This window comes from Buteo buteo, chromosome Z (assembly GCF_964188355.1).
Source record: "Buteo buteo chromosome Z, bButBut1.hap1.1, whole genome shotgun sequence".
Lineage (NCBI taxonomy): Eukaryota > Metazoa > Chordata > Aves > Accipitriformes > Accipitridae > Buteo > Buteo buteo.
Window position 1 is genome coordinate 26,458,135 of NC_134204.1, and position 16,246 is coordinate 26,474,380.

Below are 16,246 nucleotides of genomic sequence, written 5' to 3' on the forward strand. Positions count from 1 at the left end.
TCTTCGCTCAGAATTTATAGAGAATCTGCTGAAAACTCCTTACTGAAGCTCCCCTTCTCTCTGAGGGGGACAGCTTATGAATTTCAATATACAGTGATGGTGAGGTCTCAAAGCTCACCTAAGTATATGAATCACTGCTTGTGTTTCATATATTTCACATGTAAGGATGTTATGATGGGCATAACTTGCTTTTGTTCACCTTTTTTCTTGATTGTTCTGTACTTAACTGAAGGTTGGATTGCACAAAAAGCGGAACTTCAGAGCAGTATAAAGGGAAGCCCAAGATTTCACCAGAAGATACGTTGCTGATCAGGATCAGAATTTGCCCTGTAACTGTGTAACTACAGGTTTTCATGTGTGTCTAACCATCCTGAGGGTCTGTAGGCAATGAAATAAAATACTTGTTAAATATAGATGAAAATAGGAGTAGATGCTTTACAACGAACATAATGTCTTGATTTCTGAAACTTTGTTAGTGATGGTTTTTTTAGCTTGGCATATTTGAAAAAGTAAATAACCAAGTCTTGGTTGTGCATGTAAGACTCCATCTTGTCACTTTTACATGAAGAGTCATCATCACATAGAATGAAACACCTGATATTCAAATTATAATATTGAGAATTTGTTCCAAAATACTAAGAGTAACTTAAAACTTTTTTTGGAAAATAAATATTTTGTCATTGAAAGTAAAAGCTGTGCATGGGGTAACTCGTTGAGAGGTGTTACTGCTGTTAGGGCATATCATTCCTGCCATGGACCAGTGGTATGTTGGTGCATGACTTGTAGGCTAGAAGTACAAAAAAAGTAAGTGAAAGGCAAGGACATTGCAGTTGTCAAAGTAAGGTGACTTGGAAGCTTTTAAATTACATAAGTACAGACGTATTTTAATGTACTGTAAAAGTTCTTGCTAATAGTTGCAAGAAGGTGGGATACTCTCCATTGCCCACCTTCAAACCTGTGTTAAGGTTGTTTTTTTAAAAATTGTTAAGTGGTGTGCCACTGTTTTCTCACACCAGAATCATGTAGAAATGTTTTCAGTCCTCTTATGCCTCTTATGTTCTTGATTTGAAGATGCCAGAAGAATTGGGGAAGGGTATATTTGTAAGACCTGTAAAATAGATCTTTTAATTATATAGTGGAGTTTAGGAATTCATGGCTGTAAAAGAAGGTTTGTGTACAATTTTTTACTATTATTAGTTTAGAGTGTGTTTATGAAATATGTACAAAAATCATTCTATCGTTTCCACTGAAGAGGCTTTCTAATACGAGCAGCATTAGAAGTATGCTTACTACATATATCATAAATTTCAACTATTATTAAATACATTTGTGTATTAAAGGTTGCTTTAAAATGGAATAAGTTTTCATAAAGGGTCATTGTCACAGTCTGCCTGCTGCTACATTTGTGCTCAGCTGACTAACAATCTTTGGAGGATTTAGACAATAGTAGCAGAAATACTTTGTGTTAGTTAGTACCAAGGTAATTTCAAAAGTAGATGAGAAAAGATTACCTACCTAATTTGCCTTCAGTCGTCAACTGAGGGACTTAACCATGGCTGCAGCTACTGCGTAAAGCAGCATGCTTACATTCAGGATCTGTGTCTGTACAGTACAGCCTTTATTAGAGATAACCATGGGGTGAGGTTTTTTGTTTGCAGTATGCTGTGCATGTTGTTGCTTACATTACTCTGAGGTGTGTGTGGATTGGATTGAGTGGCATTTCTTCTCTAGTATGAAAAGAAGTGTCCGCATGGAGGCTGAATAAGTCATTTGATGCCACAAATTTTTTTTCTAAGTCCAGAAAAAAGAAGTGTGCTTCTGAATTTAAACAAAGAAACTGAAGGTAACTGGTTATAAATAGACTTCTTTGTCTCTTAACAGACTATGAGCTGTATCAGATGATTTTCTTTTTTGCCTTTCCTTTTAAGGCCAAAAAGTGAAGCTTAAGAAAAACAAAACGCAGAAGAGCTGTATTTTAGCAACGGTCTCAGTTAGGTCAACTGTAATTTTCACAAACTAAGGAATATGGATTTTTTCGGGTTAAAACATTATGCATAATATGAAATAAAACTTGGGGAAAATTGGAACATCAATATCATGTATAAGAGATGTATTCCTGTACATGCAGAGATTCTACACCCACATTGAGGAAGTGCTAATATAGATGTATATGTGCAGTGAGTTCAGTGCTGATTTGGGATTTTTGTCCTTGCCGGTGGGTTACTGTGCATTAAGATCATCCTGATAGAAGCCAAAATAACATGTTGCATTCTTCAACAAAAATATAGTGAACAAGATTTAAATATAGTTGTATTAAGCCAGCAAAGATGTAATTTACATTTTAGCATTCATAAATATCTGTGCTAGATTTCAAATATAGCATATTATAGGCTGAGTTCACTTTGGCTTGTAGGTAATACTATGTAGTAAGTGTTTCAACTTATATTACACTTACACTGACACAAGAGGTCCTTTTCTGGGGGAAAGTTTGAACTAGGTGCTTCTGTTGGAAGAAACCAATATTCAGGAGTTGTTATAGTATAACCCTAACTGTAAAATTATACATTATAGCCAGTAGGGTTCAGTATGTTTTCACTTTAGAGGTCTCTAGAGTACTGGCTGTTTGTCAAAATCAAAAGACTATATTAGAAACTATTTGTAGGAACTTCTTTGAAGTCATTTAGACTCAATGCCAAAATCTGTGTTAATCCCTCTCAGCAGCATCCACTATTTCAAACTCATAATTAGGACACAAGGTGAGGCTGCCACCTTATTCTGTTTTTCTAACTGTTAAACTACTTCAGATAATCCTCAGACTTTCCAGTTAGGTGGTCAGTGAAAGGGTCAAATCACTAAATTGAAGTAAATTACTTGCTTGTATATTGGGAGAATGCCTTTTCCTTGAAACACCTAATGACTATTGCAAAGGAGTTTAAAATACCATGCTGCTTGATGAAAGTCACACGCATGCATCAGCCACCAGACCGTCCGCTTTTCGCTTCATAGAAGCGTACATAGGACAAAATGATAGTAAATCTTGGTCTCCCATACACAGATATGAATTTCACCATTTGATTTGGTCACTTTTTTAGAAGTTGAAACCTGGATTGGGATAGAGTTTAAGCCCTTGGTTATAGGAATTTTCTGCAAATGCAGTTAAAAGAAGATTCTCCCATAGTATCTGTTTAAGCCCTTTTCATGGTCCACTGGTGATCCCAGAGTACCCTATAGGGAAAAATGTGCATGTCTGAATTTATACCAAGGTTTGTGGCATTTAATTATGACACTGAGTCCATCCCTTTCCTTCATGTTTGTGTAATAACCCTGACTTAATCATAGGAGTATTCCCGTTTTGTTGCTACTGAAATTCTTTCTTATGTGGCTTTTTAAAAGACTTCACTGGTATTTTCATTGGATTATTCATAATGCGCAGCAGAAGGAGAAGGCAAAGATGGCAAATCTTGAACAAAACCATGTGTTGTTATAATATATGTAAGCTTATAAAAGCCCGGTTATATATATATAATTAAGCTTATATATATAAGCTTAATAAAGCTTAAAGGTCTATTATACATGCACAATGCAATCTGTCTCACTCGCCCCCAGCTACATGTAAAATACAAAACAAGTACACACTCAGTTTTAAAAGTGCTTGATTAATCTGGTATGGGATTAATAGAGTTTTCTGCTGTTCATGAACTCCAGGTTAAGGCCTGATTCTAGTTCCTTTATATCATGTAGTCATTTTTATGCTCTAAGAGCAATACTTTTTACTGATACAGAGTTACTGGAAATCTGTCTAGTTGGCTATATTTTAAAAGAACCATAGAAAAATCTAAGGGACATAAAAATATTGAAAAAGGGATAATTTAATAACATGGAAGATTTTGATCATCTCTAGATTATCAGGTTGAGAGAACTGTGAACACACTACTCTTTGAAAGGATGAATTTATACCTATTTGAGATCATACAAATATTGGACTAAAAAAGGGCAGAGAAAAGGATTAATTTTGGCAGCCTTACACAGGCAGACTGGGCAGTATAATAAAAGTGCTCTTTTGTTTGAGATTCATCTCTGTGTGATTTAAAAATCAATGGGAGTTATTTGGGTGGTTTTGGATTTTATTTTCCTTGCAAGTTTTTAGAGACAAAAGTATTCTATCAATGTTGAAATTCGGTAAGAATTTTTGGAACTCGTTTTCTGATGTCTGGAATTGTCTGAAACTAGTACTGGTTTAAAGATATGAGCATTAATATGCTAATTTTCAATTAGAGTCATTGACATATTAATCATTTAGGGAAGTGTGGAGCCTAAAAGTTGGTGACAATGCAAAAAGAAGGGAGTTAGGATGTATTAGAAATTGAAGGACTTCCTAGCAGACATGGCTTTTGGAAGGTGTTTAGTACATACACAGCAGTTAAATGTGCCTTTGATGGAAAGTTATTTTAAGTATTTTCCAGAATTCGACATGATGTCCTCAGGTGTCTGTATGTCTAGATAAATTAGCCCAAATTGAATCTTGGTATCCAGTTGCTTTTCTAGACTGCAGAAAATATGAGCTTGCTTGCTTGCTTGCTTGCTTGGTTTCCCTGCCCCCTATCAGACGGATGCTGTCCTTAGTTTTGCAATCCATATTAGCATGACTTAAGTATGCTCTAATGTTGGGATTTGCTACAGTCTCTTGAAATAATGCAGAGTAGGATGCTGACATTCCTTCTGCAATTCTTTGTTTGCTTTTTATTATATCTTTTCATGAATTATTAATTCTTTATTTTTTAAGAGCTATATAAGGAAGACATTGCCTTGTGACTATGAGTAATATGTAACTGGTAATGGAGCAAAAGATCATGAATATACTGTTTCCTGCCAGTAGTTATCTTTCCTTTGTTTGCCTGGTTTTCCATATTTCTCCTAATACTATAAAATCATAGTTAAGTTGCTCTCATAGCCTCAGCTGAAAGATCATGTAAATGTAGCTAGGCTATGTGATAGCCCTTCTCGTAGCTGTTGCGGAGTTACTGGAGCATAGCCTTACAGTGAGTATAAGAGAGGATATAGCTCTCACAGCTCAGTAGGTAATTCTTGGATTATGTCATGGATATTGCCAATAGGAGGGCAGTAGAAAGGCTGCTTAGATTAAATGATTCAGTCCACCGCTTTAACAGAATGTAATTTAGAAGAATAAAACTATAATTATCATCATTCTTGGAAGCAAGTATTTTTTTCCAATAATGTATGTTTTATCCAAACATACATACATTTGTGAATCAGGATCAAAAATTAATCTATGTTTATTATTACAGCGTTACTAGCTAAGGAAAAAATACAAAAGAAGAAAGACAACAGACATAATTTTGTGTTTAATAATAATAATACTTCATTCAGGAAAGTCTGTCCAGCTCTGTTTTCTGTAGTAGGTTTAATAAACCCTGTCGTGCTTTTATTTTAAATAATTATGGAAAATAGGTTTTTGTATTAACTTAAACTTAGTTATTAAGGACTTACTGAGCTTGCAAAAAGAAGCATGTTCACGTGCAGAGGATTCAGTGGTTTGTAACTAGTGAGCTCTCTTGTGATAAAGAAGGCCAAAACTACTGTCAGTGATCTTACACTTTTCCCTTTATGTGGTTAATGAGTGGGGGCAAAATCCTAATGTTGACCTTATTGTTTTATAAGAAGTAGTTTAAAAGTATTTGCAGCTTTTTTTAGGGTGATGGGTCATCTTCCAACATGTGCAGTTGGTGTGGGGGCCAGTCTAACATGTACCAATTCAGCGTTCCCATACAATATCACTGTGGAGTCCATACACTGACTTTTAATTCCTGGTGGCTTGCAGTCAAAATGGTGTGGGAGAACAGTCTGTGTTTTAATTTTTTTATTTCTGTCATTCTAAACAGCTGTATAAAAAAAAAAGTTTTGCAAGTTTAATCTTAATAATCTTTACCCAAAAAAAGCAGACACGCTATGTCATAAAATAACTATTAGTGACTAGTTTGTATCCTATAAATCTAACTTGAGTTGATAATATGGTCCATTACCAGCTAACTGCACAGAGTATTTTTCATTTTACACTCTTCAGTTACTTTTTAGTGAAGTGTTAAAAAATATGAAGCTTTTCTCCTCTCTAAAATTGCACACTGTCTGTCTGTTATTAGGGAGATAACAGCTCTTATAAATGTTTCAGTAAGCGTTAAGTAGACAGTTATGTGCACTCTCATTCCACGCTTATTTGCTTACTGTAATAAACTGGTAAAATATGTGTGGTTTGTCTCTGTGTATCTGCAGGCATCATGAGTCACATAGATTTCCTTTAGAAATAATGTTGTGTCTGCAGAATTGATTGGTTATTTTCATAAACCATCCAAAGGTACACAAACGACTTCTATTATTTAAACATATGCTGTGTAAGATTTGTAGGGGATTATCTCCTGGTTACTAGATGCTTCTTGTTCTATTAACTCTGTGGAGGATTATTTTAACCCCAGAGTGATTGCAGGTATCAGCCCTATGTGTTTCTTCAAGTATTGCAATTGTAGGCATTAAAAATTTTAGAATTAAAACAAAAAACTGTTTACTAGACTGATGCAACTGTTAAATAGACTGCATTACAGTCACACCAACCTTTGCCAGCTGAGAACCCTTGGTAGCAAGTAGAGGGCTTGAGAATTCTCATTTTCCAGAACTAAATTCCTTTGTTCAGCTTATATACATTTTATTTCTAGTACTGACACGTTAAATGCAACTGAAAATTAATGTTCTACAGGAAGGAAGAGGGTTTAAACATAATGTCATTATTCTGACCGTCCTTTGCGTGTCTGTTCCTCTGTATACTATGATATTGAAAATAAAATTGAATGGACTCACAACTGAAATTATGACTGAAACATGAGCAGTAATGCTGAAAGGGGCATAGATTAAAATCTCTAAAAATCACAGGAAGGTTTCAGTAAATTTGAGTCAGTGTTACAATTTAAGTATGGTGAGGGATTTTTGCTGTATGTATGCATATGTATCTACATGTTGGACTTCTGACTACTAACCTTTTATATTTTCATTCCTATTAATAAATATTGCTAATAAAACCACTATATGTTAACACAGAGAAGCTAGTGTACTTCAAAATACTTGTTTTAACATGAATAAAACATACTTCCTAAGCTTGTTAATGAAAAATGGGTGAACCATTTCATGAAATAACTTTTCTATTATGCATGTCCAGCTCAAATTGATTTAAATGTTAAAAGTTAAAGGCTAAGCTTAAACTTAAAAATAAGATTTAAATTGCATCTTAAAACTTAAGTTTTACTTGTTAGTTCATCAATGGTTTAAATGGTTTTAACGGGGGTGTCCTGGGTTCAGCTGGGATAGAGTTAATTTTCACAGGAACCTGGGAGGGGCCACAGCCGGGACAGCTGACCTGAGCTAGCCAAGGGGATATTCCATACCGTGTGACATCATGCTCAGTATATAACTGTGGAGTGTTGGGTTCTGGGTGGTGAGCAGTTGCACTGTGCATCACTCGTTCTGTATATTCTTTTATGAGTATTATTGTTGTTGTAACTTCTCTCCTTGTGTTGTTCCAGTAAACTGTCCTTATCTCAACCCACAAGGTTCTGATTTTTTTTCTTTCTCCTTTCTGATTCTCCTTCCCATCCTACCGGGGGAGGGGGGGCAGGGAGGAGTGAGCGAGCTGCTGCGTGGTGCTTTGTTGCCAGCTGGGCTGAAACCACAACAGTCCTTTGGGGCACCCAACATGGGGCATGAAGGATTGAGATAACGACACATCTGGCCACAGCATGTTACATCAAGTTTGTTATACACATTTCTTATATTAGTTAAATAGCTGCTGGTCACAATGTTGGTTCATTTGTTCACATGGTGGCGTTATGTATGTTCTTATATGCACTATGTATTGCCTGCAGCGATGTTTATCACTTCTGGGAGAGGGGTCAGGATTATCATTTTGCTATACTGGGTAATGTCAACTTAATGAAGTGATTGCATCACTGGTCATGAGGTTAAGCTGGTATTTGTATGCAGCATTGATGTCATTCCCATACCTCAAGTGCCTTCTATCGGAATTTATTGGTAGTCGCACCCAATCTATGGGGAAGTCACGGGGCGGGAGGGGGATACTTCCTCCCATTCATTCACCTCCCCTTTCTCCTTCAGGCTAATTACAACAGCTTTTGAGATTTTTTAATATCCTTGGGATGCACAAGCCAACATGCTGTAATCGCTATGTCTCCTGAATGTGTTTCAGGTCTTGTTTAGGGCTACAAAAAAGCTTTTTAACAATACCACCCAGAGTTCCTCCTCAAGACTGGATAATCATGGGTGGCATGGCATGTGGGATAGTATGGGCAGGTATCCAGAGAACTTCTCACCTCCAACAGTTTGGAACTTCACTCCCAAACAACTACAGGACCCTGATAAAGTGATAGAATATTTGAAAGGAAAATGCTGTGACTATTCCAAAGAGGCACAACTTACCACACTGTGCTGGGCCCTGACCCGTTTCTGCCAAACACTGCTTGATATTATGCAGCACCCTCAGAGGGAAAGGAGGGAACACAGATCAACAGGCACTGCGGCTGAACCAGAAAACCAACCTGTGCCAGTATCAGTCACCCCTATACAGAAGAAGAAATACACAAAGAAATCAGTTTGCTTAGTGAGATATGAAGGTGAACCAGGGTCATCACAAGAACAGGAGGAAGAGGCAGAACCCGAAATAATCACCCGATCTCTATCCCTGAGTGAGTTGTGTGATATGCAAAAAGATTTTGGCCACCATCCAGGTGAGCACGTTGTTCCTGGCTGGTCCGATGCTGGGATAATGGCGTCAGTAGTTTGGAATTAGGAGGTAGGGAAGCCAAGCAGATAGGATGCCTGTCTAAGGAAGGGGGCATTGACAAGGCGATTGGGAGAAAACCACAAGTCCTCAACCTCTGGAGGCAACTTCTGTCAGGTGTGAAGGAAAGATACCCCTTCAAGGAAGACATTACATGTCACCTAGGCAAGCAGACCACCATGGAAAGAGTTATCCAGTACCTGAGGGAATTAGCCATGCTGGAGGTGATTTACAATGATCCAGAAAATGAGCAGTCACCCACAGATCCAGATGAAGTCCAATGCACACAGCCCATGTGGTGGAAGTTTCTATGAAGTGCACCACTGTTAAAGAATTTTCAGATGTGGGTTTCTCTAGGTTTGCTTTATTAACAACTCAGAGTTGGGCCACCACCACAGTGAATGGCCCAACTCTGAGTTGTTAATAAAGCAAACCTAGAGAAACCCATGTTTGAAAATTCTTTAACACCACTGTTGCATGCCAACTTTACATGGTTGGCATACAACCATTTCTTTTCCAGTAATGCCCTGGAAAGAAGGCTATGGACAAACGGTGGATGAAGTGGCTGTCCAACTCTGGCAATAGGAAGGAAGTCTCTCTTCCTTCCTACGGGCCTGTGTCTCAGCTGTAGAGGAACTGTCCTGGGAGTTCCAGCAATTCAAAGTGGATATGTCCTTCTCCCCACTTGTACAGGCCCGCATCCCAGCTATTAGGAGTAAGCATTCCTCTGCTCAAGAGAGAGGAAATAGAAGGTACACAGAATGGGGTAGCCTGTGGTTTTACCTGCATGACCATGGAGAGGACATGAGGAAGTGGGATGGAGAACCTTCCTCAACCCTAGATGCGTGGGTACATGAGTTGTGAGAAAAAGCAATCGGAAAAGAGGATTCCTCCTGGAAAATTGCCGCTCCAGTTGCCAGCGAGCAGTTCCCATGACAGGCTATAAAAGGGCTGATGTCATTTCTGATCCTCTTGAAGGGACTTCTGATACACGTTTGCAAAAAGCAATGAATGCTGTGGCCAGGATTAGAGGGGCCCTGCCTCCAGCCAGGTGGAGGAAAGAGACAACCGGGTCTACTGGATGATGTGGATTCAATGGCCTGGCACATCAGACCCACAGGAGTATAAGGCTCTAGTGGACACTGGTGCACAACGTACCCTAACGCCATCAAGCTATAAAGGGGAAGAACCCATCTGTATTTGTGGTGTGACAGGGGGATCCTAGCAGGTAACTGTGGTGGAAGCTGAAGTGAGTCTACGTAGGAGTGAGTGGCATAAACACCCCACTGTGACTGGTCCAGAGGCCCTCTGCATCTTCAGCATGGACTGCCTCAGGAGAGGGTATTTCAAGGACCCAAAGGGGTACCGTTGGGCTTTTGGTATAGCTGCCTTGGAGACGGAGGAAATGGAACAGCTGTCCACCTTGCCCAGTCTCTCTGAGGACCCTTCGAGTGTGGGGTTGCTGAGGGTCGAAGAACAACAGGTGCCAACTGCTACCACAATGGTGCACCACCGGCAATATCACACCAACCAAGACTCCCTGATTCCCACCCATAAGCTGATTTGTCAACTGGAGAGCCAAGGAGTGATCAGCAAACCTCACTCACCCTTTAATAGTCCCATATTGCCAGTCTGGAAATATAATAGAGGCTGGAGACTAACAGTAGACTATCATGGCCTGAATGAAGTTAGGCCTCTGCTGAGTGCTGCTATGGGATATGTTAGAACTTCAATATGAACTGGAGTCAAAGGCAGCCAAGTGGTATGCCACAGTTGATATTGCTAATGTGTTTTTCTCAATCCCTTTGGTAGCAGAGTACTGGTCACAGTTTGCTTTTACTTGGAGGGGCGTCCAGTACACCTGGAATTGACTGCCCCAGGGGTGGAAACACAGCCCCACCATTTGCCATGGACAGATCCAGACTGCACTGAACAGGGTGAAGCGCTGGAACACCTGCAATACATTGATGGCATCATCATATGCTACACATATGACTACACAGCAGAAGAGGTTTTTGAGAAAAGGAAAAAAGCAATCCAAATCTTCCTGAAAGCCAGTTTCACCATAAACCAAGGTAAGGTCAAGGGACCTGCACCCAAGATCCAGTTTTTAGCAATAAAATGGCAAGACAGGCATCGTCAGATCCTCATGGATGTGATCAACAAAATAACAGCTATGTCTCCACAGACTAATAAAAAGGAAACACAGGCTTTCTTAGGTGTTGTGGGTTTTTGGAGAAGCATATTCCAAATTACAGTCTGATTGTAAGCCCTCTCTGTTAAGTGACCTGGAAGAAGAACAATTTTAAATGAGACCCTGAACAATGACAAGCCTTTGAACAAATTAAACAGGAGATTGTTCATGCAGTAGCCCTTGGGCCAGTCTGGGCAGGACAAGATGTTAAAAATGTGCTCTACACCAGAGCTGGGGATAATGGCCCTACCTGGAGTCTCTGGCAGAAAGCACCCGGGGAGACCCAAGGCTGACCCCTGGGCTTTTGTAGTTGGGGATACAGAGGATCCGAGGCTCGCTATACTCCAACTGAAAAAGAGATAGTGGCAGCATAGGAAGGAGTTTGAGCTGCTTCAGAAGTGGTTGGTACTGAAACACAGCTCCTCTTAACACCCTGACTGCCGGTGCTGGGCTGGATGTCAAAGGGAAGGTCCTACCTACACATCATGCAACTGATGCCATGTGGAGTAAGTGGGCTGTGCTGATCACACAATGGGCTTGCATAGGAAACCCCAGTCACCCAGGGATTTTGGAATTGATCATGGACTGGCCAGAAGGCAAAGATTTCAGAATATCACCAGAGGAGGAGGTGACACGTGCTGAAGAGGCCCCACTGTATAATAAACTGTCAGAAAATGAGAGATAATATGCCCTGATGGGTCCTGTCGCATTGTGGAAAAACATCGGAGGTGAAAGGGTGCTGTATGGAGTCCTGTACTACAGATCACAGAAACCACTGAAGGAGAAGGTGAATTGAGCCAGTTTGCAGAGGTGGAAACCATCCAGCTAGCTTTAAATATTGCTGAAAGAGAGAAGTGGCCAGTGCTCTATCTCTATACTGACTCACGCATGGTGGCAAATGCCCTGTGGGGGTGGTTACAGCAATGGAAGCAGATTAGCTGGCAGCGTAGAGGCAAACCCATCTGGCGTGTTGCACTGTGGCAAGATATTGCCACTTGGCTAGAGAAGCTCGTGGTAAAAGTACATCACATAGATGCTCATGTACTCAAGAGTTGAGCCACTGAAGAATATCAAAACAAGCAGCAGGTGGATCAGGCTGCTAAGATTGAAGTGGCTCAGGTGGACCTGGACTGGCAGCATAAGGGTGAGTTAGTTATAGCTTAGTGGGCCCATGATCCCTCAGGCCATCAGGGAAGAGATGCAGCATTTAGATGGGCTCATGATCAAGGGTTGGACTTGACCATGGACACTATTGCACAGGTTATCCATGAATGTGAAACATGTGCTGCAATTTAGCAAGCCAAGTGGTTAAAGCCCCTGTGGTATGGAGGGCGATGGCTGAAATAGAAATATGGGGAGGCCTGGCAGATTGACTATATCGCACTCCCACACACATGCCAAGGCAAGCGATGCGCTTACAATGGTGGGAACAACCAGCAGATGGCTAGAAACATATCCCGTGCCCCATGCCACTGCCCGGAACTCTATCCTGGGCCTTGAAAAGCCAAGTCTTAGGGTGACATGGGACCCCAGAAAGAACTGAGTCAGACAGCGGGACTCATATCCAAAACAACCTCATAGACACCTGTGCCAAAGAGCATGGCGTTGAGTGGGTATATCATATCCCCTATCATACACCAGCCTCCGGGAAAATCGAACAATACAATGGACTGCTAAAAACTACATTGAAAGCAATGCAGGGTGAGACTTTCAAACATTGGGATACATATGTAGTAAAAGCCACCTGGTTAGTTAATACTAGAGGATCTGCCAATCGAGCTGGCCCTGCCCAGCCAGCCACTAGTGGTTGAGTTTTGAGGGGATGGGAAGCCTTTCTGCCTTTTTTCCTTCATTATTCTTCATTCAATTATGATATGTATGAAACTTAATGCACCTTCCAAAGCCACCTCTGAATACACACTCAAATCAGTTCCTTATATAGTTTTCTTCAGCTTTTGTCAGTGTAGTGCTCACACTTCTAAACATTTATTAATTGATCTTTACAGATACTCCTTTAAGGTGATGGATATTACTAGCCTGCCTTTCCAGTTCAGAAGCTGGTGCTTGGAGATTAAGATCAAGTTTGTGATGTGCTCTCTCACTTCTGAAGTTTTTCAACAGGATTCTTTCCAGCCTTATGTTTTCCACATACTCTCCCATTTCTGTAACATTTTGTTGGTTTAAATCCCAGTTCTTACCAGCTTCCCTTATTACTGGAAGCTTTCACCAAGTCTTCAGATCAGCCCCTCAATGTTAATTGTGGCATTCAGGAAAATGTAGCAAACTGTAAGAGTTTTGTAGGGAAGGCAAAATAAAAGCCCATTCTCCTTGCTTAGCTGCTTGGAGTCTTGAACATGCTGCTATTTGCAGTTTTCTCTTTCACTTAGTTACACATTCAGGGCTATCGGTAGGGCAAGAGAAGATGGACTCTCATCCGTGGAAACAGATAAACAGATATATCTAACAGATAGCTAATAGATCTAACAGTAGCTCATAGTGCATTGACCAGAGAAATGGCATTTTTTTGCTGAGCATTTGGCTTTTTCAACCTCCATATTCTGTTTGTGTGGTGTTACTTTTCATGTAATTTCCTAGCCTTTCCTTAAAACTTGTTTAAAGAATTCAAATTCACTTTTCTGCAGTTTTCCGCATATTCCAGTATCTTCTGGGAATTTGTTTGCACACTGAACTTCTTTCACTCAAGCTACTTCTTCAGGATAGAATGGACCCAAACATTTTTGGGATTTCTCTTACTGCTTGTTGCAGCAAGACTGTTAAAAAATTGGCAACATGCTTCTGCTCCATACAACTGGGGTTTTAGTATTTGATTGGCGTAATTGTTAGGCAACATTTTTTGTGGTTTTAACAAGAGAAGGAGAGGACAAGTTTTCATCATACTTTCACAGTACATAGTGGGCTTGGGGTCACCCTTGAGTTCTGAGGTATAGAATTGAAAGAGACTTCTTGGAAACAATTATTTTAACTGTAACTCATAAAAAAAAACCTTCTGATAATTTAGTTGATAACTGTAGAGTTAAAATATTGAAAACAGATTTATAATGGAAAGTGAGGCAAATACAACAAAGTTAAAGCTGCTATTTCTCAGCACCAGAAGTGTTATTTTTAGGCTTTACTATCTGATATCTATTACTGCAATTTTTTTATGCATTTGAATATGTCCTTACATGTTTCTAGTTCACTAAAATTCCGACTAGAAAGCAGGCACTCTAGCTGAGTGAAAAGTGCAATATTTAATTGTCATTTTATCTGTTCTTCACTCACAACATTCACCAACTGTTGTTTTGTACTTAACAGGTTGCTGCCCCAGTCTCCGTGCCAACAAAAACACATGAACTGCTTCATCGAATGAGTGGAAAAGGATTAGCAGCTCATTATCACTTCTCAAGACAGCCAGGCATTTTTGGTGATCGTATGGTATCTGTGCAACTGACAGTAACAAATACAACTGATCAAAAGATAGAGAATATTCACATCAAGGAGAAGAAATTGCCTCCAGGCATGAGGATGCATGAGTTTAATCCAATAGGTAATCCAGTCCTATCTTTAAAAATACAGAATCTTAACCTTTTGCAAAATTTCAAATATAGGAAAGTGGTTTTGCATAGTCATATATATACTCATATATATGTATGTATACAGACATATACATATGTCTGTATACATACACACACACTCTCACGCTACTGTCTTTTCTTAGATAATCCGATTTTAACAAAGACTTCATTCAGCTTTCCACTGCTTGTATTTGACTTTGAAAATAACTCCTTAGATTAGAACTTCCATGCTTGAAAGCCTACCTGCTTGTTCAAATATCAATTATATTATATCAGTTCCAGTTGATACAATAAAGTTTTTCTGTCTCCCCACAAATTTTGCTTCTCTTACAGCCTTAGTCCAGGATGGCTGTAATGGGCTACTCTTAAGAATGAGGTTTTGATTTATGTATTCACAATTATTTTCTTTCCAAGCTTTAAAAAACATTTGTAGATGTAATATTTATTTTGGTGGCTCAGAGTATTGTCATTGTTTCCCTTGTGAGCTTTTGGCAGTGAGGTGGAAGTATATGTTTTAGTCTAGTTTGCATCTACCATACTTCCACAAAGTGTGGCTTCTTAGACTAGGTAGAAACCAATGCTCTAGTCAGCCCTAACCTAAATTGGTTTACTTTCTACCTTCTGAATAGGATGCTGTTTTGCTAAATTTGTTAGTGGAAAAGAGTAGAAAACCTGAGAAAGAACACAGATTGTAGCAACTTTTATTCAGGGGTAGTACCTGTGCACACAACCTGCATTCTTTTCTCAGCAGTTGTTTGTTTTAGGACATTGTGGTATAGACAGAAGGAACAAAAGTGTCCCTATTTCATAATATAAATGGAAAGGATAGACACACTCCTTTTTGACACAAGCTCCTGTACTTTAGACACATTACTTCTTTAATGAGCTACCTTATTATGTGAATCTGTATGATGTTGGAAGAATACAGAAACAAGTTCTTAAAGCACAACAGTGAAGTAAAGAGTATTCTTTGTTTTCAGTTTTTAAAAAGATGTTTTGGTATTAAATTGCTGTATGCTATTGAAATACTTATCTTCTTAACATTGAAAAGGCTACACAGATTTACAGCAAATAGCTATAAAAGTACTTGTACAATGCTACAGTTTATTTCAGAGTTAAAATTTTGGAACCATTTGTATTTTGATAATGATACATACTTGATCAAGACAGTTACTTTTAGGAAAGTTAGTAATTTTTGTGTTAAGTGAACTGTTTGTTGTTTATTCTTCAAGATAACAAGTCCAGAGCAGAGTTCTGATTTCAAGTTAGTTTTGACCATCAGCCTAATTGTATATCCCTCCCATTAAACATTTAAAGAAATAGTCACAAAGGCTTACAAGTAGAAGACTAATATTACTCTAAATAAGATCAGGAGATACTGTACTCACAATAACACTGAACAGTAGCATTCACTTCTCTCATGTAAAAAACATGAAAAAAATCTGGAATTAATAAGTTATCCAGTTCATGTTCTTGAGTTCCACAAGACAATCCTACCCTTTAAAGTATTTATTTCCCCAAGAAAGACATTATTGCGTATCTGTGCTCTGAAGCTGTTGATTTCTTCTGCAGAAAATAAGCTCTGTAGTTCCTTCCAAAATGTTGCTTTTCTTGCTCGAA

The 16,246-nt window shown here is 39.1% G+C and overlaps 1 protein-coding gene across 2 annotated transcripts in view; it reads left to right on the forward strand.

Annotated features, from left to right (window-relative positions):
* Positions 1–16,246, forward strand: part of AP3B1 (adaptor related protein complex 3 subunit beta 1) — a 163,666-nt gene that overhangs the window by 117,852 nt on the left and 29,568 nt on the right. For both annotated transcript variants that reach the window (XM_075020944.1, XM_075020945.1), the window contains exon 23: positions 14,367–14,598. In XM_075020944.1, the coding sequence (XP_074877045.1) occupies positions 14,367–14,598 (232 nt within the window). The remainder of the gene's footprint in view (positions 1–14,366; positions 14,599–16,246) is intronic.